A 26,478-nucleotide genomic window follows, 5' to 3' on the forward strand; every position below is an offset into this window, starting at 1 on the left:
GTTAAATTTAAAATAAAATAGAAAAGAAATGTACCTTACAGTTTCAAATATAAAACATAACAGTGCTATTCCTTATTTAATGAGTAAATAAAAAATAAACCTAAGAAGGGCATTAAGTGTCTTTTTGGAAATACAAAACAAAACAAATAAACATGGAAATGCGGGTGGGATGGGGAAAAGAGATAATCACTTTCTAAAGGAAGAAAAGGTTATTTGCATTGGCATAATATAGGAACTTAAAGAACTTCTCTATGTTTTAGGAGTTTATAACTATAACATGAAATTTCCCCCCTCTTTCACAAATGACAATTCTCCATAAGGAGGAAAAAAATAGAATATTCTTTTGGAAATTTTTTCTCAACTTGAAAACCACTAAATATATATATCTTTCTATCAGTGGTTCTCAAAGTTAGATATTATCAAAGAAAACTGTCTATGGCATAGTATAATTTTAGATAACAATATAACGTCTAAATATTAGGACTAGGGTCTTTTTAATGACATTTTCTATAGTGCATAAGCATGTTCCTTTTTTTAATTCTTGGTAGTTTGTGCGCCTCACTTTTCCTTTTTCTCTCCAATCTAGAACACATCAATATAGTTCAACATTACAACAGATGGTCAAATGATGGTCAAACATACATTATGTTATATACTACATGTCATTTAACTATTGGAACATATAGCTTTAGAATACTTTCTAACCTTGGAACATAAGAAAGGAGATGAAAAAAAAAGTCTTTCTAAATCTGACTTCCTGATATAAAATATGGTAGACTCCAGGAAAAGTGTTGTCCAAGAGTTTTGACAGCCATAAATATAAGCCACGTACATAAATTTAATAGTAGCCACATTAAAAATGTAAAAAGAAACAGGTTAAAAATTCATTTTAGCTATATATTTCATTCAATTCAATATATAGAGAGTATGATCATTCCAATATGCAATCAACCTACAAATTATTAATGAAATATTTTACATTCTCTTCTTTGTAATAAATCTTTGAAATACATGTGTATTTTGCACTTACATTTACATGTCAATTCAGACTAGCCACATTTTAATTTGCTCAAAGACCCTAATCTGGCTAGTGGCTTGTTACACTGGATAATGCAGCTATAGAAGCATCAAGAAAGGATCAGTAAAAGAAATGGCTCACAAAGGAAATATATCTATAAAGTTAGTACCTAAAAAATTTTCATTTTTCTAATGAAAGAACTGAAACTGAGGTCCTATATATTGTTTCACTGTCCAATAATATTATCTATATATATAAAAGCCAAAGTGACCGTTATGACCTAATGACCGGTCGCTATGATGCTCACTGACCAGCAGGAGCCAGATGCTCAATGCAGGAGCTGCCCCCTGGTGGTGAGTGCGCTCCCACAGCCAACCTCCTGTGGCTGGCAAACCTCCTGCGGTCCCTGCCCCTGGCCGGATGGCTTTCTGAGTGTCCTCTTTCGAAAAGATTCTATTTAGTTCCTGTGACCATTTTTTGATTGGATTGCTTACTTTCCTTTTGATGAGTTGTATGAGTTCCCTGTAAATGCTAGAGATTAAACCCATATCGGAGATAACATTGGCAAATATGTTCTCCCATGCAGTGGGCTTTCTTGTTGTTTTGTTGATGGTTTCTTTTGCTGTGCAGAAGCTTTTTATTTTGATGTAATCCCATTTGTTTATTTTCTACTTAGTCTCTCTTGCCCTAGGATCTGTCTGTAAAGATATTGCTACGACATGTCTGCAATTTTGCTGCCTATGGAGTCCTGTAGGATTTTTATGGTTTCCCGTCTTACATTCAAGTACTTTAGCCATTTTGAGTTTGTGTATGGTGAAAGTTGGTGTTATAGTTTCATTTTTTTTTGCATGTATCTGACCAAATTTCCCAGCACCATTTATTAGAGGCTATTTTGATTCCATTGTATGCTCTTGCCTCCTTTGTCAAATATTGAGTATAATGACTTGGGTCAATTTCTGGGACCTCTATTCTGTTCCATTGCTCTATATGTCTGTTCTTGTGCCAGTACCAGGCAATTTTGAGAACCGTGGCTTAGTAATATAGTTTGATGTCTAGTATTCTGATCCCTCCAACTGTTCTTCTTTCTCAGGTTAGCTGTGGCTATTTTGGGTATGTTTTTCATTCCAGATGAATTTTTGGAGAGTTTTTTCTAGGTCTTTGAAATATACCATTGGTATTTTAATAGGTATTGTATTGATTGCTTTAGGGAGTATGGACATTTTAATGAAGTTGATTCTACCAATCCATGAACATAGTATGTTCTTCCATTTTTTTTATGTCTTGCTCTATCTCTTTTTTTCAATGTCCTGTATTTTTCCAAGTATAGGTCTTTTATGTCCTTGGTTAAATTTATTCCTAGGTATCTTAATTTTTTTGTGCAATGGGAAATGGGATTATTTTTTTTCATTTCTCTTTCTGTGAGTTCATCATTGGTGTATAAAAAGGCCATAGATTTCTGGGTGTTAATTTTGTATCCTGCTACATTGCCGAATTCATTTATTAGGTCTAATAGTTTTTTATGGAGTCTTTGGGGTTTTCTATGTATATCATGTTGTCTGCAAAAAAGGACAGTTTCATTTCTTCTTTTCCAATTTGGATGCCTTTTATTTTTTCTTCTTGTCGGATCGCTATGGCTAGTACTTCTAGTACTATGTCGAACAGGAGTGGTGAAAGTGGGCATCCTTGTCTTGTTCCTGTTCTTAAGGGAAATGGATTTAGTTTTTGCCCACTGAGTATGTTGTTGGCTGTAGGTTTCTCATATATGGCCTTTATTATGTTGAGGTATGATCCCTCTAGTCCCACTTTGCTGAGCGTTTTTATCAGAAAAGGGTGTTGGGCTGTAAATGGTTTTGCTCAGTGGATAGAGCAACGGCCTGAGGACTGAACGGTCCCAGGTTCAATTCTGGGTTGAGTTTTGGAAGCTTGTATTTTACTGGGAATGTGTCCATTTCATCGAGGTTGTCCAGTCTGTTGGAGTAGAGGTGTTCGTAGTATTTTTTTTACAATCCTTTGTATATCAGTGGGATCAGTTGTTACTTCACCTCTTTCATTTCTGATTTTGTTTATTTGGGTCCTCTCTCTGTTTCTTGGTGAGCCTGGCTAGAGGTTCATCAATCTTTTTTATCTTTTCAAAGAACCAGCTCTTGGTTTCATTGATCTATGTCATTTTATTTCTGCTCTGATCTTTATTATCTCCTTCCTTCTGGATACTGTAAGCTTTTCTTGCTGTCTCTTTCTAATTCTTTAAGTTGCAGCGTTAGGTGATTTATTACCATTTTTTCTTGTTTTTTTAGGTAGTCTTGTAGAGCTATGAACTTCCCTCTCAGGACTCATTGTGTCCCATAGATTTTGGATTATTGTTTTTTCATTGTCCTTTGTTTCCAGGATGCTTTTTATTTCTTCTTTGATCTCTGTGGTAACCCAATCATTGTTTAATAGCATGCTATTTAGCCTCCAAGTGTTTGATTTTTTTCCATTGTTTTTATTGTAGTTGATTACTAGTTTTATGCCAGTGTGATCTGAGGAGATGCTTGATATGATTTCTATCCTCTTGAAGTTGAAGAGACTTTGCCTATATCCTAATATGTGGTCTATCTTTGAAAATGCCCCATATGCACTGGAGAAGAATATATATTCTGTTGCTTTGGGGTGAAATATTCTGAAGATGTCAATTAAGTCCATCTGATCTAGTGAGTCATTTAGGATTGCTGTTTCCTTGCTGATTTTTTTGTTTAGAGGATTTACCCAGTGATGTTAGTGGGGTATTAAAGTCCCTTACTATGACTGTATTGCTATCGATCTCTCCCTTGATAACTTCCAGAAGTTGTTTTATGTATTTGGGTGCATATATGTTTACCAGAGTTTTATCTTCTTGTTGTACTGCTCCCTTTAGTATTATGTAGTGGCCTTCCTTTTGTTATGGCCTTTACTTTAAGGTCTATTTTGTCCGATACAAGTATTGTAGCCCCAGCTTTTTTCTCATTTCCATTTGCCTGAAAAAATTTTTTCCATCCCTTCACTATCAGTCTGTATGAATCCTTTGTTCTGATGTGGATCTCTTGTAGATAGCAAATATATGGGTCATGTTTTCTTATCCATTCAGGTACCCTATGTCTTTGATTGGGGCATTTAATCCATTTACGTTTAATGTTATTATTGATAAGTACTTGTTTGTCATCATTTTTATTCTTAATATTTGTTTCTTCTTGCCTTTCTCTTTCTTCTTTTTACAGCAGTACCTTTAGCATTTCTTGCATTGATGGTTTGGTTGTAATAAACTCTCTTAGTCCCTTTTTGTATGTGAAGCTCCTGATTCCACCTTCAATTTTGAATGATAGCTTTGCTGGATAGAGTATTCTGGGATTCAGTCCCTTGTTTTGCATTACTCTGTAAATTTCCTTGCATTCCTTTCTGTCCTGATGTGTTTCTGTTGAGAAATTATTTGATAATGGGAGATCCCTTGTATATAACATTCTGGCTCTCTCTTGCAGCCTTTAAGATTCTCTTTGTCCTAAACTTTTTAAATTGTAATTACAATGTGTCTTGGCATGGGTCTTTTGGGGTTCATCTTGTTTGGGACTCTCTGTGCTTGTGTGACTTTTTCCCCACATTGGGGTAGTTTTCTGACATTATTTCTTCAAATAGGTTTTCTAACTCTTGTTCCTCTTCCTGTTGTTCTGGCACCCCTATTATTCGTATGTTGCTTCGTTTCATGTTGTCCCAAAGCTCCCTTAGGCTCTCCTCCTGTCTTTTAATTTTTTTCTCCAATTTCAGTTCAGTTTGGGTGTGTTTTCCTTCCCTGTCTTCTAATTTGCTAATTGTCCTCCATTTCTCCTAGTCTACTGTTGAAACTTTCAATGGTATTTTTTATTGCAGTTATATCACTCTATTTCTTCTTGATTTTGACATAAGTTGTTGATTTTTTCATCCATCCTGTTTATGAACTGTATGACCCTTATTCTGAATTCTTTTTCTGACATATTGCATGCCTCCATTTCACTTAGCTGCTTTTCTGATGATTTCTTTCCTTTCCTTTGGGGGTTTGTCTCCCCATTTTTGCTCTCACCAAAGGATCTAGTTGTCCAGTCAAGCAGGGGCTATTCCTCAGGTGACAGCGGCTCCTTGGGCAGCAGCTGCACCTCAGTAAGCAGTGGCTCCTGTGGGGCGATGCTCACAGCAATGGTGGCTCCTCTAACTGGCAGGGGTAGGCTGCTTGCATAGTTGCTGCTCCTCCTAAAATTTGTATCTTAATTTTCCATAATTATGAGGTATCCAACCACTGGATAAAGTGTAGCCCAGGAACTGTTTAAGTCCTGCTACTTTCTTTAATAATGACTTGTCACCCAAACTACTTTCCAGCATAAATGTGATCTTTCTTCACACTAGGTATGAGCAGGGTTTTAAATCTAAAGAAATACTGCACTTCTATTACAAAGCAGGAAGTAGTAAAATGTTTGTATCTCAAAAAGAAAAAATTACTACTACATTTATTTCATTACCAGGTACAAGTCATAAAGGGTGTCTCAAAATTCACGCAAGAAGTAATTGTGATAGAAAACACAGGTTTATAATTAAAAATTGTAAATTTTTTTTTGATTTATAAAGTATACAGTATAGGGTTATGTATGGAATAGCATATCGGGTAAATGGCCTCCATGGCTTTGCTGGCCCACACGCACTCTTTTGTTGAAATTTTCCATGACCATTTTTGCATAAATGTGGCTGAAGTTCGTTGATACAGCGCTCAATTTCCTCCTTCAAGGCGTGGGTGCTCGTGGGCTTGTTGTCATAAACCTTAGACTTCAAAAAACCCCAAAGAAGAAAGTCCAACGGCGTTAAATCGCATGATCTGAATGATTGTTGAGAAATAAACGCATCCACAACTTGTCACTGTTAGGTGCGGATTTTGGTCTGGAGGCATTATCGGATCATTCTTTGAAAATGTGGCTGCTCAGGCAATAACAGTTAATGGTGCTCGCTATCACGACATAATCCAGTTTTTTGTGCCTAAATTGCAAGATATGGATGTGGACGACATGTGGTTTCAACAAGACGGTGCCACATGTCATGCAGCCCGAGAAACAATTCAATTACTGCATGAGTCATTTCCTGGTCGTGTAATTTCCCATCTTGGGGATCAGAATTGGCCGCCCAGTTCATGTGATTTAATGCCGTTGGACTTTTTTCTTTGGGGTTTTTAGAAGTCTAAGGTTTATGCCAACAAGCCGACAACCACCATGCCTTGAAGGAGGAAATTGAGCGCTGTATCAACGATATTCAGGCACATTTATGAAAAAGGTCATGGAAAATTTCAACAAAAGAGCGCGTGTGCGCCAGCAAAGCCGTGGAGGCCATTTACCTGATATGCTATTCCATACATAACCCTATACTGTGTACTTTATGAATCAATAAAAAAATTACAACTTTTAATTATAAACCTGTTTCCTATCAAAATTACTTCTTGCGTGAATTTTGGGATGCCCTTATAGTAAGGATGAAAAAAAATATTTAAAACCACCACTGAATACAACTATTGTGATGTAGTATAGTCTATCCCAGGGGTGGGCAAACTTTTTGACTCGAGGGCCACAATGGGTTCTTAAACTGGACTCAGAAGGAGCTGCGGCCGTGTTTCCCAACGTTGCCATGTTAACACTGCTGCTGGTGAAGGAGCGGAGGGGAGAGCAAGAGAACCCTCCGCTCTTTCGGCTCCGCGGGCCGGATAGAACAGCTGAACGGGCCGGATCCAGCCCGCGGGCCGTAGTTTGCCCACGGCTGGTCTATCCTAATTTCAGATTTTACTATCATGTTTCCCCAAATAGGCAGCAAATATTTCTCCTTAAGGGCAGCAAATACCTAGTACATAATAGGCACTCAATATTTATTGAATAACTGGGATCATTGGCTAGATTTTGGTAAGTTAGCATTCACTTTTTCATGATTGTGTGTGTGCACACCTTAATGTTTGAATCACCACATATGGTTTAAGTTTCATTTTCTTGAACTTTATTTCAATGAAATCATGTTGTATTTATTGTGCTATGCCTACCTTCTTATACTCAACAATATGTTTGTAAAATTCATCCACTCTGTTTTATGCTTCCTTGCTGCACAATTATTCATTGTATGAACGTATCACAATTATTTGTTTGTTCTTTTGCTGATTAATACTTGGGTTGTTCCTAGGTTTGAACTATTATTTATAATGCATAGACAGTATTGTTGGTTCATATAATCTGCACATCTTCCACTTTCTTGATAATGACAAACAGGTTTCCCAAGCCAGTGTACATTTCCTCCAGTAGTGTGTGAGCTCCTGCTGCTCACCTCTTCACTACTACTTCGATATTATTTGATTTGTAAAGTTTAGGAAATTTAATGGATGAGGTAGAAACTATTCCAGAATATAAAAGGAGGTCTTTGCTGACAGTCACTTTGATGTATGTTCAATAAGGCCGTTAATTTTGTATCAAGAGTATACAGCATATGAAAAAAGAAACCCTGAACAGTTTATGTTAAGGAGGGAGGGAGGGAAAGAGGTAAATGGATACATGCATAGATATTAGAATTTGAAAGAAAAAAAAAAAAGGAGAGACGGGTAGCTAATAGAAACTGACTATAAAACCTATGTAGTAGTATGACTGAAGTAAATTCTCGAACATTTTTACATTCATGTTTACAAAAAAGCCTTATAATTTTTATCATCTCGATCATCATCAGCTTTCCTAAATGAGAAGTTAAAAGGCTCAAATCTTTAAAAAGACTGAGGAGGACAACTGGGAGGCAGCATGGTGGTGGGTGTGAAAGAACTCCAGAATGTGCAGCGCAATAGTAAATTCTACCTAAAATTAATTTTTCTAATATTGATCTATTTTTATAATTTAACTCTAAAATTTCATGCTACTTTCCACTTTTGTGGTTTAACATCACCTCATTCATTTCTTCTTAGAAATTCTCTGTATGAAATATAAATTTTGAAAGTTTATTTTTAAAATTATGCCTACATACATATTTGATATTAGTTTCCCTCCCACCCTCTAATTAAGTATATGATAACGGGCTCTTGGTTCCCTATGTATTCATTTGGTCAAACTACAAGAAGTAACAATCCTTTGTGACATCAGGAATAGTTACTGTGCTAATAATTATAATGCATCACCTCAGAAAATTATGACTCCATGAGAGAAATAAACAGCAGGAGCTGGTCAGACTAATAAGCTTTCATCTAACATTTTTTAAAATTAATATTCAGAAACATGCAAAAAGTATGTGAATGTAGATGTACTGCTGAATTCATTATCTTTTGTGTTTTCAAAGAAGTTTTAGCAAATGAAAAGAGTTCACCTTTAACATTTTAAAGTGTCGTGGATTGTGCTCTGCCTCCCTCTCTGTTCCTATAAAAGCAAGGCTTAAGAGTGTTTGGCATAAAGATTGATTTTTAAGATTACTTGATAGCACCACCTGTCCATTCCCTGCCAATCACTGGGGGGAGGGAATCCAACAAAGGGGGATGTGGGGATGAAGTCAGGGTGATGTAAGGAAGGTGCTTGCCTGTCCGGCTAGCCAAGGGAACCATGGATTGGCTAGAGGGAGGAAGCCACTGCAAGCATGTGTAATCCTGGAAGGTTAAAAATCCCTAAAGAGTTCCCTCTCTATTGTGCCCCTTGTTCCCTCTCACTCTCTTGCTCCATGACCTGCACTTGTCCATGTGCTAGCTGCCATATGGCCATAAGCAGCTGCATGGCCCATGGCCATGAGGACCCCACGGGCAATGGACTGCAACTGGGAGCACAAGTTAAGCTAGCCAGATGCTGGACTGGACTGTGCTTTGATATGGAGCAGAAATTCTGGGTAGTGGCCTTAACCCTGCTAAATATAAGGTTGAACTTTTCCCATGGCAGGACAAAGGGAAATGGGTCATTGGAAAACAAGGGGTTTTAATTCCATAAAAATAAAGATCACCTATTATTAAGAAAAGAAAAGAAAAAAAAAGATTACTTGATAGCCAGAGTGAAAGCTAAGGCACTTACTTAGCAGATACAAATGACTTTTTTTAACTGTATATGTACTTTAGACACAATGCTCTAATAAGTGAATTAAGATAACTTATAAAAAAAAACATTCTTTTTTCTTACATTTCAACTCAGACTTTGTTTAAAGAAATTATAATTAAATACCAGCGTTCTTAATTAAGACTTGGAAAATATGAATTCTAACTCAATCTTCCTTCATTAAACCCTAAAAATGGTATACTGAAATACCTTTGCCATTCAGTTCAGCAAGACAATAATATAGCATAGTCTTAGTATTAATTGAGAATCAATTTTTGAAGATTCATCTCTGAAAAGTTCCTTGGTATCTTTTCTCAAAAAATTAGTCTCCATGAACTTAAATATTAAGACCAACCTATACAACAGTTGTCAAAATGCAACTAAATAGAGAGAAGTCGGTATACAAAATCTATTTCACATATAATTGGTAAGAACTTGAAGAGGCAAAGAGCAATAACACAATTCCTATATCATTATAAAAATTCACGGGGAGTCACACATCCATTCACTGAGATCTATTTTGAAAGCAAATAATTTCTAAAACTCCTAGAGATGTGCTTTAAAGAACAATATTTAGAAGCACAGTAAAGAATGAACAAATTATACAACCTTTTAACTTTGTAAAATTATAGGCCTTGTAAGTATGAACAAGCCCTTAAACTGTACTGCACAATCTTTTCACAGGTCCCTGTCAAATTGCCCATGATAACCCATCCAAACAGTCACAACTCTATAAAATTCCTCCCTTCCCCAACCTCTGCATTCTTCACAGGAACCCTGATTCCTACTTCAGAGAGAAACATAAGACATCTATGGAAGATAAAATCTCCCCTTTTTTACTCTCTCCACTATTAAATGTAGAATTATAGGTAATTGTTTCTCATCACTTTCAGTATCTCATAATTCAAGTTCAGTTATAGCTAATTAAGGGCAAAGGAAAGGAAGAAGATTTATTACAGCAGAAGGTAAGACTTTTTCAAGTAAAGAAAGCTGTAGATATGTCATAAGCTTAAGGACTCTAAAGACGTGAATGGAAAGAACATGTAATGATGAAATCCTAGGACTAGTTTTGGTTGTTAGAAAGGGAATTATAATTTGTTACTTAAAATTTTAAATATTAATTTAAGAATTCCGAAGAAAGGTAGAAGTTTTATTTTTTTTTTAAAGTATATATATTTCAGAGAGGAAGAGAGTGAGGGGCAGAAACATCAATGACGAGAGAGAATCAGTGATCGGTTGCCTCCTGCATGCCCCACACTGGGCATCAAGCTTGCAACCCTGGCATGTGCCCTGACTGAGAATCAAACCGTGACCTCTTGGTTCATAGGTCAATGCTCAACCACTGAGGCACAATGGCCGGGCCAGAAATTTTTAATATTGGAAAAATTATAATATCATTGAGATAATGACATATAAGAATTATATAAGCTTTAAGTTTTATTATGTTTGTCCATAAGAAAGCCCCTTAATTTCTGTTGATGTCAATTTCCTGATCTAGAAAAAGGAGCAGACAATTGCAGAATGCCCTTTTATATATGACACTAGGGGCCCGGTGCATGAAATTCGTGCACTGGGTGTGTGTGGGGGAGTGTCCCTCAGCCCAGCCTGCCCCCTCTCACATACTGGGAGCACTCAGGCGTTGACCCCCATCACCCTCCAATCATAGGATCGGCCCCTTGCCCAGCCTGACGCCTGGGTCAGAGGCGTCAGGCCTGGGCAGGGGACCCTCATTTCCCCCCATCACTGGTTCTGCCCCCAGCCCAGGCCTGATGCCTCTGGCCCAGGCGTCAGGCCTGGGCAGGGGACCCCCAGACCCCTCCGATTGCTGGCTCTGCCCCTTGCCCAGGCCTGATGCCTCCGCCAGAGGTGTCAGGCTTGGACAGGGGACCCCCATCTCCCCCCGATCACTGGCTCTGGCCCCCGCCCAGGCCTGATGCCTTGGCCAGAGGAGTTGACCCTCATCACTCTCCAATCACCAATCACCGGATCGGCCCCTTGACCAGGCCTGAGGCCTCCGGCAGAGGTGTCAGGCCTGAGCAGGGGACCCCCAGCTCCCCGCGGTTGCAGGCTCCACCCCTGCCCAGGCCTAACGCCTCTGGCCTAGGCATCCGGCCCGGGCAGCGGGGACCCGCAGCTGCAGCGGCCCCGCAATTGTGGGCTTCACTTTAGGCCCAGGCAAGGGACCCCTAGCTCCTGGGACTGCCAGCTTCGACCGTGCCCAGCTCCCATCGCTGGCTCCACCCCTACTTCCTGCTATCACTGGCCAGGGCGGAAAAGGCGCCTGATTCTCCGATCATGGCTGGGGGGCAGGGCAAAGGCAGCCCCAGGGCCGCCTTTGCCCTGCCCCCCAGGTCTTAGCTCCCCCCTGGGTTTCTGATCACTGTCAGTGGCAGGGGGCTTCTTCCTGCTTTCCCTTTCGCCTCCCTGCATTGTGCCTACATATGCAAATTAACCGCCATCTTGTTGGCAGTTAACTGCCAATCTTAGTTGGCAGTTAATTTGCATATAGCCCTGATTAGCCAATGAAAAGGGTATCGCCGTACGCCAATTACCATTTTTCTCTTTTATTAGTGTAGATGCTTTTATTTTTTGTTCTCCTGTGTCCTTTTTGTGGACAGAGGAAGCAATATGTTGTATGTGGGGTTTTCCTTTAATACATTAAAATAAAACCTTGAATTTTGCTGTTGAAGCTTTCTAATCATTAATCATTATAAACCAGACTCTCATTTTTATTTTCTCCAGGTAACTATTACTAGAGCCTATAAAGACTAACGGCAAATAAATTCTTTCTATAAAGTAAGCTGGAAAGCTGAGTTATGAATACTTTCCTGCTGAGTTCTGAAATGGATGCTGTCTAGAAGCAGGAGTCGTTGATGTACCTTTCTTAGTGAACAAAAGGTGATTCAGAATAAACGCTTAAAGTCAAAACAATTATAACTTGCCCTAGCTGGATTTGCTCAGTGGATAGAACGTCGGCCCGCAGATTGAGGGGTCCCAGGTTCGATTCCAGTCTGGACACATACCTTGGTTGTAAGTTCCCTGAGCCCTGGTCGGGGTGCATGCAGAAGGCAACCAAAGAGCCCATAGTTCTCAGTGTATGCCAGCCACAGGTGTTAAGAATTTTAGATGCCTTAGAAAACTAAATGAAAAATATTACTGAAAATCCCCAAACTATCCCATTGATGAGTTAATGAAATGATTAAATTACTTAAATTTACCAGAATTCTCAGTAAATAATGCTCCAAATAAACAGCAAATGTCTTTATTAAAATGTGATTTTTAAAAGTTAATTGTGATCTTTAAATTTATATGAATTAAAAAAGAATAAAATATCAACATTCTTCCTAAAAAGTTAAAACACAAATTCATGATGCAGATTTATTCATCAGTATATTCTTAACCTGCCTTTCAGATTCAGTAGCTTAATATTTTTATCTGTTGAAATGTTATGCTTTTGTGATACAGACATGGAGGAAGAACACATGGAGGAAGAAAGGGAAAAGCAGTTTATTAAAAAACTTCACAGAAATTAAATGTTCATTATGTTCATAAGTATATTCACTTAAGATCTATAATGAAGGATTCCATAATATGAGGTAGATTATCCAGCAAAACTAAAATATTTTAGGAATAATATTAACTTAGATTACCGATTAATGACATATGGTACATTGCATAATCAGTCAAGTTATTTAAGATCTATGACCAAATTAGCATTTATTCCCCTGCCTTTATCAATCTTTTGCAGGATACCTACAATGTTTCACATACTGAGTTAGGTTTGAGAAATACAAAGGTAGTTATTCACAGTTAAGAGAAAAGCATGAAGGAAAATATTTAAGTAATAAGCACAATTAAGTTTTCAGAGTAAAATGGAAGCACAAATAAAGAATTTAAGTTTTACCTAGAGGGGTTAGAAAAAAAGATTCATGGTCATATTTCCCAGCATGTCCTTCAAGTACTTATTTGTATTTATTACATGAACAAAGAAAAAAAACAGTATGTACTTTACTGTTTAGATTTCTGATGGATTCCCTTCCTTAGAAACTCTATTAAGAAAAAAAAACTTATGTAACACAAACTATATAAATTTGAAAATGTGTAATTGATGAGATTTAATAGTTCTGTACACTCTAGAAACCACCAACATAATAAAGTTAAAGTTACCAAACATTTCATCACAATGAAAAGATTACTCATATTCCCTTGCAGGTCATCTCTCCCTTGCCTCTAGCCCTAAACAACCCACTGTTTTCTGTCACTATAGATTAGTTTGCATTTTATATCTGTGGATTCATGCAGTATGTATTCTCTTATATCTAGCTTAACTCATTCTAATGATTTTGAGATCCATCAATAGTAGCAGTATGTTAAGTGACTTATTCTTCTTTACTACTGAGTAGTATTCCATTGTATGGCTACATTACTATTTTTACTTTAAATCCATTCATATTTAGAGACATTTGGTATATTTCTAGTTTGGGGCTATTGTGAATATAGCATGTATAGAAGTAGACCAGCCCTTTCCTGAAGCTGATTTTAATGTAAAACTTTTCTAATTAACCTTGCAATAAATAACCACCCAAATCACAAAATGAGAAAAAAATCAGAGCTAAAAGAAATATGTTATAAAAAAATTTGGAAAAGACTATGAAGAAATTATGTCATAGCAATAAAGAGGAAAAAAGGCACTAGACCAGCCGTGGGCAAACTACGGCCCACGGGCCGAATCCGTCCCGTTTGAAATGAATAAAACTATTGAAATAAAAGACCGTACCCTTTTATGTAATGATGTTTACTTTGAATTTATATTAGTTCACACAAACACTCCATCCATGCTTTTGTTCCGGCCCTCCGGTCCAGTTTAAGAACCCATTGTGGCCCTAGAGTCAAAAAGTTTGCCCACCCCTGCACTAGACCTTCATGTAAGATTTATGCAATTGATCCTACTCTCAGAAATCATTAAGTATTTTCACCTGTAGGCTTAGCTATTAGTTGATCAATTTTAACATCAAATTACTTTTTAAAAAGTTGCCTGTGATTTCCACACAGTTATGGTTCCCTGAAAAATTAGAACCCATCAACATCTTTACTAAAATTTAAAATGCAATTTACTCATGATCCAGGTGCAGGAAAAATGCACGAAAGCCTACATATAAAAGCAAAAGCTATAAATGTTACATCAGTAAAATTACAAAAATGAGTCATGAAAAAAACAACCACCATGACTATTTAATATTCATATGTCAAAAAAGAAGCACAAAGCTTCTTGTGGCAGAGCATTATATTCAGTTTAAAGTCTGCCTTCATGCAGGAAAATTCCAAATATTTACATTTATAGTTCAGGATCAGGAAAGCACGAGTTCCACAGATTCAGTTTAAAATTAGGTCATGGAATGGCAGTTGATAAGACACAGCTCCTGCATCTACTGATAGTGGTATTAATTTCTGTAATCCAATAGATTTCTCACATCAGTCAAAATTTTCTGACAATTATACTTTTTAAAAAAAGCCTCTATATACTAATGGAACATCTATAAATCACCAGACATTTGCCAAACTACTCACTAAAGTTACACTATTTCCTATATTTTTATATACTTATATTATTTTATAAGCAGAAGATTGTGGTTACATATAAATTATAAAATAAGTGAATTATTTCCATAAAATTATCTTAAATGACTTCTAAACAGCATTCAGGTAACAACAGAAATAATTTATTGCTCCAGTTTATTAGTCCAACTGCTCAAGATCAAAATAAAACTTATTCCAATTATTTTAGGAATCAAAGATGCTTTTGTATCAAACTATTCATACTTAAAGTAAATCATGCTAGCCTATGTATATGTGTATGTGTGTATATGTACACATGTCCATATAGCTCTAATTTAAAATTCAACTTGAAGTGATAACAGCACAGTTTCTTTCTTTTTTAAAAATTTTTTTAAATGTATTTTATTGATTTTTTTACAGAGAGGAAGGGAGAGTGATAGAGAGTTAGAAACATCGATGAGAGAGAAACATCAATCAGCTGCCTCCTGCACACCTCCGACTGGGGATGTGCCCGCAACCAAGGTACATGCCCTTGACCGGAATCGAACCCGGGACCCTTCAGTCCGCAGGCCAATGCTCTATCCACTGAGCAAACAGGTCAGGGCAACAGCACAGTTTCTTAAGAAGTACAATTATTCTACTCAGCAGGAAAAAGATTATTCACCTTTAAATAGTATTTATCTTTTAATTTCCTCCCAGCCAAGGGAAATATCCCCAACTTGTACCGGGGACAATTTTGATTAGAAACAGAGAAAGTTCTGAGGACTTAAGCTTGGTTGCAAAGAAGAAAATTAGAAAAATAAAAACTAAAATTCAAAAAGATTAGACGACAATTTAGTAGATGGCAGAACTTGAAACACTATCAATCTTCAATATTTCCAGGATATATCATTATTTATATTAATTTTAAAATGAACTATATTTCTTCAATAAACAATTCACTTATTTGCTTAATTTCTAAAAAATGGCTCCAATTACTACTCCCATTATCCATTTATTTTTATTCTGATTTAGTGTGTACTCCATTATTTTTCACAAGTTGTGTACCTTTGTGCATTCTATTTTCTACACCATATTAAAAGCTCTTTACTGGCATGAATCTTTTTTAGAGTTCATGATAGTGCTACACAATAACATCTATTTTCAACAATGTATGTAGGACATCTTTACAATGGAATATTTTCATATAACAGCCATAATTATTGTCTCTAAAAACAGCAGTTTCATTTATTCTTATATACACATGTGCAACAGATTAATTGAGAGTTAAAGAATCTTATTTTTACTTATTGGCTGATAATTTTAAAACTCAATATTGAAAAATGTAGGGTAAATACAAAGACCTAAAAAACCCTTTAATATAATTCATCAACGCTTAACCTAATTTATATCACTGAACTAAACACTTATTTTAAATGCCAGACATGAACAGTTCCCGAATAGTTCCCTCTTGACTATAACTGCTATAAATACACTTTGATTACTTACACAATTTCACAGCATGTATGTATTAATACATACTTAACTAACCAACTTACATTTCAAAATATTATAGAATTATTGCTATTTTTTTTCAGCATTTATAATCAGAACAATGAATTCTTCATCCATTACATAAAAATAGTGTGGCATAATTAGAATCACTAATATACAAACAAGTCCATGCATGTATTTGGACATCCTTTCCATTTACACTTGAAGTCAATGAAATAAACAATATCTATTTCACTTCATAAACACTGGCTTTGCCAAACCAGAATTCCATATCATTTTGTATATTTATTTATTCATTAGTGAGCAAAAATCCAAGTTTTTTTATCCTATATAATCCTATATAATAAAAGCCTAATATGCTAAGTGTCCAGTTGTCCGTTCAACCAATCAAAGTGTAATATGCTAATGATATGCTAAGGCCACTCAACCACTCGCTATAACATGCACTGACCACTAGGGGGCAGACGCTCCGACCAGTAGGTTAGCTTGCTGCTGGGGTCCAGCCGATCGGGATTGAGCGAGATGGGCGGGACATTCCCTGGAGCCCTCCCACGGTCCTTCCCCAGCTGGCCAACCTCCCACATCCCTCCCTGGCCCCAATTATGCACCGGTGGAGTCCCTCAGCCTGGCCTGTGCCCTCTCACAATCCAGGACCCTTTGGGAGATGTCAGAGAGCTAGTTTCGGCCCAATCCCACAGGTCAGGCGAAGGGACCCCACTGGTGTACGAATTTGTGCACTGGACCTCTAGTATCATATAAGATAGTATGTCAAATAAGATTCTTAAGTATGCATCTTTCCAATAACAGAACTAATTATATAATAACAGGCATTAATTTTATTTCTGTAAAAGAACATAGTTGAACTCTTACCATTCACAGCAGCATAGATGGACATGGATAGCATTATGCTAAGCGAAATAAGCCAGTTGGAAAAAGATAAATATCACATGACCTTACTCATGTGTGGAATATAATGAACAACATAAACTGATGAACAAAAACAGATCCAGAGACAGAGAAGCATCAAACAGACCACCAACCTTCAGAGGAAAGGCGAGAGGGGGGGTGTGTGTGGGGGGGAGTTAAGAGATCAACCAAAACACTTGTATGCATGCATATAAGCATAACCCATGGACACAGACACTAGGGGTGTAGGGGCATGTGCGGGGGTGGGGTGGTGGCTGGGGAGAGATCAATGGGAGAAAAAGGAGACAAGTAATACTATATGTAATACTTTAAATAATAAAGAATTTTTAAAAAAAGAAACATGAAATATAGAGAGCAAGTAAGGTGTAAAAAGTTTCAACAGGTGGAGTGAGAGAACATTCCAGAAGGGAGCTTAGGCCAGGAACTACATCTGCCTTCTAGGGAAGGAACTGCTAAGAGTTAATTAAAAATTAGTGTTGTTTCCACATCTGCCATCACTAAAGCTCCTCTTCCAATGATCGACGGTGACCTGAAGCCTTCACACAGTACTAAGAGGACTTATGAACTCAAAATTTATGAAACTGTGAGCATTCAGAAAATAATCAAGTACATTATTAAGAAGTGGAAAATAAGTCATAAAAAATTAAAGATTCAATTTAAACAACAAAAAAAGGCATAGTTATTTAATTTTAACATGTATTCATTTGAATTATATATTTTCTCTGGTGTATTAAAAGGCACAAATATTTAATTTCATGTAATCATTTTTTTCAAGCTTCTACTACCTAACTTTTAACCAGTATATCCCATATCAATTATTTCCTAACCTCAAGCAGTAACATCTACAAACAGAAAAAAAACTTCTGTTTATCCCTATAAATTATAAAGGGTGTAAATTTAATATGAAGTTCTTCAATACTATAAAGCCATTTAAATATATCAGCAATTTAAAATGTGCACAGCTATGTAGACAAAGCTAATTACTGAAAGAAAGGACTAAGATAGCCATATTAAGGAGAAAAAAAGAACTAATTTTTTTATTACTTTTGAGAGGAACGTGTAATAATACAGGCCAAAGATGTTCATTTCTGAAATATTTAAATGTTTTGTTTTTTATTTATTTTAGAAAGAAAGGAAAAAAGGGACAAATATCAATCCTGACTAGGGATCAAACCCGCAACCTGAGTACGTGCTCTGACTGGGAATCAAACTGGCAACCTTTTGGTGCGTGGGATGATGCTCAACCAACTGAGCCACACCAATCAGGGTTAATACTTCTGTTTATTTAAAATCACATTCCCTAGCATATTCCAATCACAACTTTACTGATTTCTAAAAATGAAATACAATTTTCTTCTTTGATCTAAAAGAAGTCAAACTTCCCATAAGTTATTTTGCCAAAGTTCCAGAGCAAAAGAGTTTTAAGATGTTGCTTATATCAAAAGTCTGTTTGGATAGTTCTAAAGAGAAATCCATAACTGAAGTGCTTTGAATGCTTTCTGGAAAAACAGAAAAAAGACCAGGTATTTTAATGTTCCCACAAAGCGATTCTTTCATTTCTATATGCAAGAGAGAGCCTGGGATTTAAAAAGTTCATAACAACAAAGCCTCACTACGTCCCATTTAGCAGTTTTATCGTCTGTTACCAGATGTTAGCATTACGTAAGATCATTTCCTCCTATTAGGAAGAGTTCCTAAGATCCGGTAAAAGCTGGTAAAACTGAAATCTAACCTACTTTTTTCAAAAGATTTCCATGGATTTAAATTTAACTGAAATATGCTAGCGAACACTTTGCTTTTTAAGTGTTAAAATAAAAATCTGTAAAACAGGCATACATTTCTCAAATTTACTTCTCTAACAGTGAATTCCTTATAATAAACCCACACAAAAAATTATTTATTTAGAGTATATTTATAAAATGTAAGTAAACTGATTATTCTAATGTATAAGTTTAATAAAACACAAATGTGAATTTTAAAACATGTTATTTATAAGAAAAAGATTTCTTGTATTTATAAAACTGCCATGTGTAGTTTTCTATTATCCTTCATTCTTTGAAGGATAATAGAAAACTACATTCTCAAGATGGAAGTTTAATAAATTAATTAAAATAGAAGCCATTCAAAACTTTTTAAAAAGAGAAATCTAATTTCTGGGTTCTTTCAAACTGCCAACTGTCATAAAATACAATGAGAAATACATTTCAAATACATTCACAAGTCAAGTACATAACATCCCATTTACAGACTTTTATGTTACTCCTGCAATTCAAATATAGGCACTATATTTTTCCTACAATTATTTTCAAAAATCAATAAAAAGATCACAGAAAGCTAATTTCAAATAAAAGGATAAGAAAACATACATTCTAATGAAAATTATATGCATAAGCAGGACACAATGAACACATTTCATCACATGATTTATAGTAATAAATTACTTCTTATATTAATATTTAAGACTACTAACTTCATTTTTCTTAAAAAAGGTTTAAAAGTATGTATAAAAATCAGGCTGTATTCACTATGCTCAATTTTCCATGGAACTATAATTTCCATTAAATTACATGAGAATAAAGTGGCTATAAATATTACAGATAAATGAAATTTAAAAAACGAACATCATAGTCTAAAGATTTTCTACTGTATACCTTGTAAGAACAGAGTGAATGGATATGATAAAAACACTATAATAATGGACTGTGGTTTCATCAAAATAACAATCATATTAACTAGACATTACCCTAACTTCAAGGTTCGTTAGTACACAGGAAATAAAATTACTCTGCCCATAACAACAGAGTAACATGAGACAATAAATCACTATGGGTGTTTCTTCTATTTTACCATTAAGTGAAACTCAAAACAAAAGTACACAAAAGAGGTATCTCCTATGTTCAAACAATGGGTAATTCAAGAATACCTGAACTAAACAAGATTAAAAAATACTTTTGATAGCCTTAAATTCTAAAAATAAACACAGGATAGTAATGATCAATGCTCTCCAAGTACATGCCATCAATCATTCACAATTACTCTGTAGAAGTCTTTAGAATATATATTGTTAAAATTAATCATATAAAATATAAATAAGTGGTTCATTCTTGAAAACTAACATTGTAAGCTATGGTGTTTAATAACAACATTAAATATGAAAATGCAAATTATAAACATACAGCACTAGAATTTTGTAAATAAAGTTAATAATCTAGCAAAGAAAGAACTAGCATCTATTCCCCCAGAGATAATAGTTAATGTTCCAGAAAAAGGAAGGAAAGGAAGAATAAATAAGACTAACCTTACCACCACTGCTACAGACAATATGACTGAAAGCTGTAGTTTTAATCCTTTTTTCTATTTCTTTCTCTTATCATAAATGAATATGTTTATGACCTTATGTAATATCTGGTTTATGTGCACAAACCACTATTGGAAACATTGCCTATCACAAAAAGGTTTTGTCTTGTGTGTTTATACCAAAATAGAACTCATGTAAAAAGTGAATTATAAACTCAATGGAGAAAATAAGCAATAAAAGTTATCCTAGTTATATAATAGAATTAAATTCCTAGGAGACTTTAAGGGTTAAATTTAAAGTATTTGTTTTGGGCTCAGAAAATATAAATCTAGGGAAAATCAGAATAAATCTAATTAAATTAAATATACTCAAAATTTTTCTATATTTTGCTTACATATATGTAGCAAAGGAGAAGCAGGAAGTGCAAAATTTTTGCAATATATCCATATCCACGTTCTTGCTTTCTTTTTGCCTACAACAGTATATGACAGAAAAGGGTGAGGATGACAATGGCTTTGTGACAAATAGGAATGGACTCAACGCAGACGTAGTAGGCCAATCTAGCTTTTGAGAAGGTAATGGTTTTTATAAATGGTTTTACTGAATTGCAAAAATGTATTTGGACTGCCCTAGCTGGTTTGGCTCAGTGGATAGAGCATTGGTGTGTGGACTGAAGGGCCCCAGGTTTGATTCCAGTCAAGGGCACATGCCCAGGTTGTGGGCTTGATCCCCCATGTGGGGTGTGCAGGAGGCAGCTGATAAATGATTCTCTCTCACATTGATGTTTCTATCTCTCTCTCCCTCTCCCTTCTTCTCTGAAATAAAAAAAATATATTTAAAAAAAATGAAATAAAAATGTATTTGGACAGACTTCGAAACTTTAAAAAACTGTGTTCATAAACATTCTTATTCAGAGATAGTACTTTAATAAACCTAATTAAAAAGATACAGATATATTTAATTAAACGCCCAATTTCTTAGAAACTAACTTACTTTCCTCTAAAAATATAATTTGTGATAGCAGAGGAAAAGAACTATCATTTCCTATAATTTCTTAGTTAAGACTAGTATGGCCCATATTTCCACCAGTTCTACTAAATGTGCAGAGCTGTCATACAGGCCCATGTTAGTGTCTTTAGCCTAGAACAGACAATGCTAACACTAAAAGGGAAATCAGTCTGAAAATCATAATCTTTAACAAAAGTTTATAAGTGTATCACTGATATTTCAACACTTACGGCTATCATAACATATGTTTCCTAGAGCCCTGCCCGTTTGAAGCAGCACTTCCTGGTCTTTGCTATTTAGTAGCTGCACCAGTGGTGAAATCAATCCAGCATCCACACACGGAATTCGCATAAACTCTGAAAATAAGAGACATATTTAATTAAAAATTTAAAAATTCACAAGTTACACAAATCATGTTCCTTAATAAAATAAATACTTATTAAAATGTTTAAGGTGGTTTACTATTTGAAGAGTACATTTCTGTTCAAAATTACCATTGCTGCTCTACTACATACTTCATGAAACAAGTACACAAAAAATTAGTGGAGTCATATTTTCCTTTGCTGACAGTCTGCCATAAACCAAAAGGACTTTTAATTAACTTACTTTATACCTAATTTATCACCATTTTCTTATAATAATAGGATGTGCTTATGAAGTACATATGATGGTGGAGAAACTGGTAATGGTCTTTCCATGAGCCTGATAATTAAAGTACAGCAGGTCCTCAAACAACTTGTTCCGTTCAATGCTGTTTTGTTATAATGCTGATGAGATGCAGTAGAAATCTAACTCTTGCTTATATCAGATTAGCCTATGGTAAAATCGGTTTTGTCATCCATTGTTTCACCACAGTTCCATGAACCTATTAATGACACTAAGTGAGGGCTACTGTACTAAAGTTTTAAACTAAGCCATCAAATTGCATAATTTTCACTGTATGTTCTCTAAAAATTTAAAATACGGCATTTTTTAAAAGGTTCAAGTGAATCATCCTATATAATAAAAGGCTAATATGCAAATCAACTGAAGAGCGGTACAACCAGTCACTATGATGCACAATGACCAGCAGGGGACAGATGCTCAACGCAGGAGCTGCCCCTGATGGTCAGTGTGCTCCTACAGGGGGAGCGCTGCTCAGCCAGGAGCCAGGCTCACAGCCAGTGAGCGCGGTGGTGGGAGCCTCTCCCGCCACTGCAGCAGCACTAAGCCATCAGTCAGACATCCCCCAAGAGCTCCCAGGCTGCCAGAGGGAGCAGGCCGGGCTGAGGGAACCCCCCCCCCCCCCAGTGCACGAATCTCATGCACTAGGTCTCTAGTCATAAATAAATCCTTTTCCATTGATAAGACTCAAAAGAACCATCTATTCCTTATCTTCATTCCTACTCTTTATTAAAATTCATTTCATGGATCACTCATATCTACTGTTGTACCCATACATTTGGTCTAAAGCACAAAACATATTCTTATACTTCAAACATTTTTCTTTCCTTGGCTTTATAATATACCAATCTAAATTTAACAACTCCCAATGATACCATCATAGTCATGATTAGACAAACTTTTATACAGTGTCTCATGAGGGACTAACAAAATTTAAGGATATGAAGATAACTAATTGATGAAAGTTCTCTAATAACCAATATTAGAATCATCCTTTTGAATATCACGACTTACTGAATGTTCTAATCAATAAGGATCTAGTTCTTCCACCAATAATTTATCTTACTTAATCCTTTCACACTCACTTTCAGAGAGGGTCAACTCTTTAAATGGTACCACAAGTACCCTCATAAACAATATCCCTCTTTCCTTTCATTTTCAAATTCTTAGAACATATCTTATAGGGCTATTATGTGAACTGTTTGTTACCTTTGAAGCAGCTTCTTTTCCCCCTAACTATAGCTATAAGTCAAGAGGTATTCCTCTCTACCTAAATAAAGGATTGCATTTCTATCATATTTCTTACTTACCTCTAGATTACTGAAAATCCTCTATAATTTAAACTCAAAGATTAAGAGTACTTTCTTACTTCTAAAGCTAACCTTTAAGTATATTGTCAATGTTTTGTTTTGAACTCAGTAGTATGAGATATTCTATTACCTACTGAAAATTATGCTATATACTTCCATGAATTCAATGACTATAGAAGATGACACATCAGTCTGCTTGTCTACCTCTTAAATTAATAATTACTTTAGAATCTTTATAGATTTCAAACCTTAAAATAACTTGTCATCAACTCAAATTAATCAAATTAAAGGCAGAGATATTCATTATTCTTTTCATCTTTCTCAATGCCTAGATTCCAACAGGGCATATTTAAATGACTACAAAAATTTAGGAACAGAATGATTTGCATTCTTTTCATAAATGGAATCTGTGGTTATATCTTATTGTTTTGCTTATTTGTTTTGTTAGTATTCTTCAGGCAATGGCAGCATTGATGAATTACTATTTTTCTTTGCTTTTATGTTCTAATTGTCTATATCAACCTATCTTTCAAATTTTTGATGCTATAATCAATATTCAGTGTTCTTGAAATGATAAAGGGTAAATAATTACAGGAAAATTGTGGATCAAGTAAAACTGTTCTGAACTGAATTTTTTATATTTTATTCCAAAGCATATAAAGAATACTTTAACCCAGCCAGAGTGGCTCAGTGGTTGAGCATTGACACGTGAACCAGGAGGTCATAGTTCAACTCTGGTCATGCCTGGGTTGTGGGCCCAATTCCCAGTGGGGTGTACAGGAGGCATTCAATCAATGATTCTCTTCTCGTGATTGATGTTTCCATCTCTCTCTCCCTCTCTCTGAAACCAATTAAAAAAAAAACAAAAACAAAAAACCTTAAACATACACAATGTTATATTTCAATTAGCTCTATTTAAAAAAAGAATAAAGATAAAATTAGTATATTCCTCAGCTTTTTCAGTCAATGTAAAAGCAACATTGCCAGTCCCTGGAGAAAGTAAACTTCCAAAACCTTTTGCTTTTCAGGCAATTTACTTTTTAAGTAAGCAGTGCAGCCCTCATTAGCTAGTATTAAAAACATGAAGTTACCTACTTCAGATGGATAAATGTGAAAACATTCCAGTAATTTTTCAGGAATATGTTTAAAATAATATATATCATTGATCTACATACAGAAATATAGATACTATTACAGAATGACCATGATGGTCATCCTCTCTCAAAGTGGTACCTACTATCTACATCCCTAGTTTCAGGAAATCTATATTGTGATTCTAATGAGATTAAAAATCAACTACTTGATCTTAAAAATAAAGCTGCTTTGCATCTAAGAGTCAGACAGTGGTGGTCTAGATTAACAAACCATTTCTGAGGGGGATCTATTTTCAAACTAAATCTGCCTCAGAAGTTCTTTGTTGTCCTGAGGTAATCACTATCTATTCACAGCAATTCAAATCTGCTTGAAGTACATGAAATATTTCAAGACCTGAACATTCATAACTAGCTGAAATCCAAAGCACAGTATAGTGATAATATAATTACAATAGCTAGCCGTGATTTACATATAAAAACCTTACTGAAGCCTGAAAGACATTTTGAGAACCTCTAAACAAATGAAAAGAATTTCATGGTAATTTTCTTTTTGGTAATACATTTATTAACAAGTTGTTTTACTGGGCCAAAAACAACATACATTAGTATCGTACAATGCCACCTGCCATAGTGATTACACAAATGAGGCCAGAATTTTAAAAAAAATTTTCTTTAAAGTATAACATATGCAACTTACTAAAATAAAATGCCTAAAAATAGTATCAAATCATAAACTGAGACAAACTAAAGGTATTACACTTAGTATGGCCCTCCCTTAATGTTAAAAACTGCTTTAAGTCAGGGTTTTCACAAATTGACCAAATTAAAAAATCACATGCAAATATTTCTGCTACAATAAATTCTTGCAAAAAATCTCTTATTAGATGTAAACTATATGTAATGGGATGGATTAGCTATTACATGATCTAAGCTTTGTTGTAATTATTATTTTTCCAGAGTATTTTTAAATGGAAATTTAAAAAATAAATGTTTCCCTTGAAGGTAAATTCAGAAAACAGAACATATATTCTAATTGCTCTGTTGCTGTCAAGTGCCAATGTCAGGAGGATAGACCAGACTAAAAATAAATAGTTCAAACCTGGGTACAACACAAACAATATATACACTGAAAAGAATAAGCTAAGTTCTCTGTGACAATAAAGATAAATGACTCAGTGGCAATTTTAAGAATCCTATAACCAAAGTAATAAATGATATAGGTACAGCAAGGACTAGCACAGTGTTTTCCTTTAATTCAACTCTAAAAGAAGGGAATAGCAGATGTGAAATGTATAAATAAAATGACTATAAATATAGTCATTTTTAACAATTACATGAAAAAGGCAAAGGAAATATAAAAAAAATTGAAAATGTCTAATCTACAAAATTAAAACATAAATTAATAAAACATACTGACAATTAAGGTGTAAAACTGAAGATGTTCCCAGCAGAAAAGTTCTTGAGGAAAACCTCACCATTTTTGGCTACTTCAGCTATGATGTTAGCTACTTTGGCTGTACAGGAAGACTGTGGAATCAACAGGCTTGAAAACAATTGAAGTATCCCACTTCCTTGGATTTTTTCACTTGTTTCCATATCTGAAAGAGATATATACAAAGAGCTTCAATGAAAATCTTCAACAATAGCCTGACAATTTTATATACAATACATTCTTCAAGAATTCTCACCATCCAAATAAAAATCTGTTCAGTATAGATTCAAATGTATGCAACTTATATAAAATTACCTTCATTTCAACGACCTCCTTTTGAGTTTTTATTTGTACAAAACACTTTATAATGCAGTCTTTTCTCTATCTACAGTCAGATTATAAAGGAATTCTTTTTGAATATACCATTTGTATACTAAACTTACTTTTCAATGTCAGTTCCAAGCCTGTCTGTTCAGAGTAGGAATGTCTTTTTTTCTATCTCCCTTCTGAATTCTGTAACAGTGTACTATTTTTACATAGGTTTACACACTTGGGATGATTAAAAAATCAGTGTTTATTAACATACGAGAGGCCTGATGCATGATATTTGTGCAAAAGTAGGCCTTT

General features: G+C 35.2%; 1 protein-coding gene across 7 annotated transcripts in view; it reads right to left on the bottom strand.

Moving 5' to 3' along the window:
• RAP1GDS1 (Rap1 GTPase-GDP dissociation stimulator 1) overlaps positions 1-26,478 on the bottom strand; it is a 144,412-nt gene that overhangs the window by 61,152 nt on the left and 56,782 nt on the right. For all 7 annotated transcript variants that reach the window (XR_009448690.1, XM_059665013.1, XM_059665043.1 and 4 more), the window contains 2 exons: positions 25,895-26,017; positions 21,583-21,708 (listed from right to left, as the gene is read on the bottom strand). Coding sequence is in view for 6 of the 7 variants with exons in the window: in XM_059665013.1 (XP_059520996.1) it covers positions 21,583-21,708; positions 25,895-26,017 (249 nt within the window). In the remaining variant the exon portion in view is untranslated. The remainder of the gene's footprint in view (positions 1-21,582; positions 21,709-25,894; positions 26,018-26,478) is intronic.

The sequence above is a fragment of the Myotis daubentonii genome, chromosome 1 (assembly GCF_963259705.1).
Source record: "Myotis daubentonii chromosome 1, mMyoDau2.1, whole genome shotgun sequence".
In the NCBI taxonomy this organism is placed as follows: Eukaryota; Metazoa; Chordata; class Mammalia; order Chiroptera; family Vespertilionidae; genus Myotis; species Myotis daubentonii.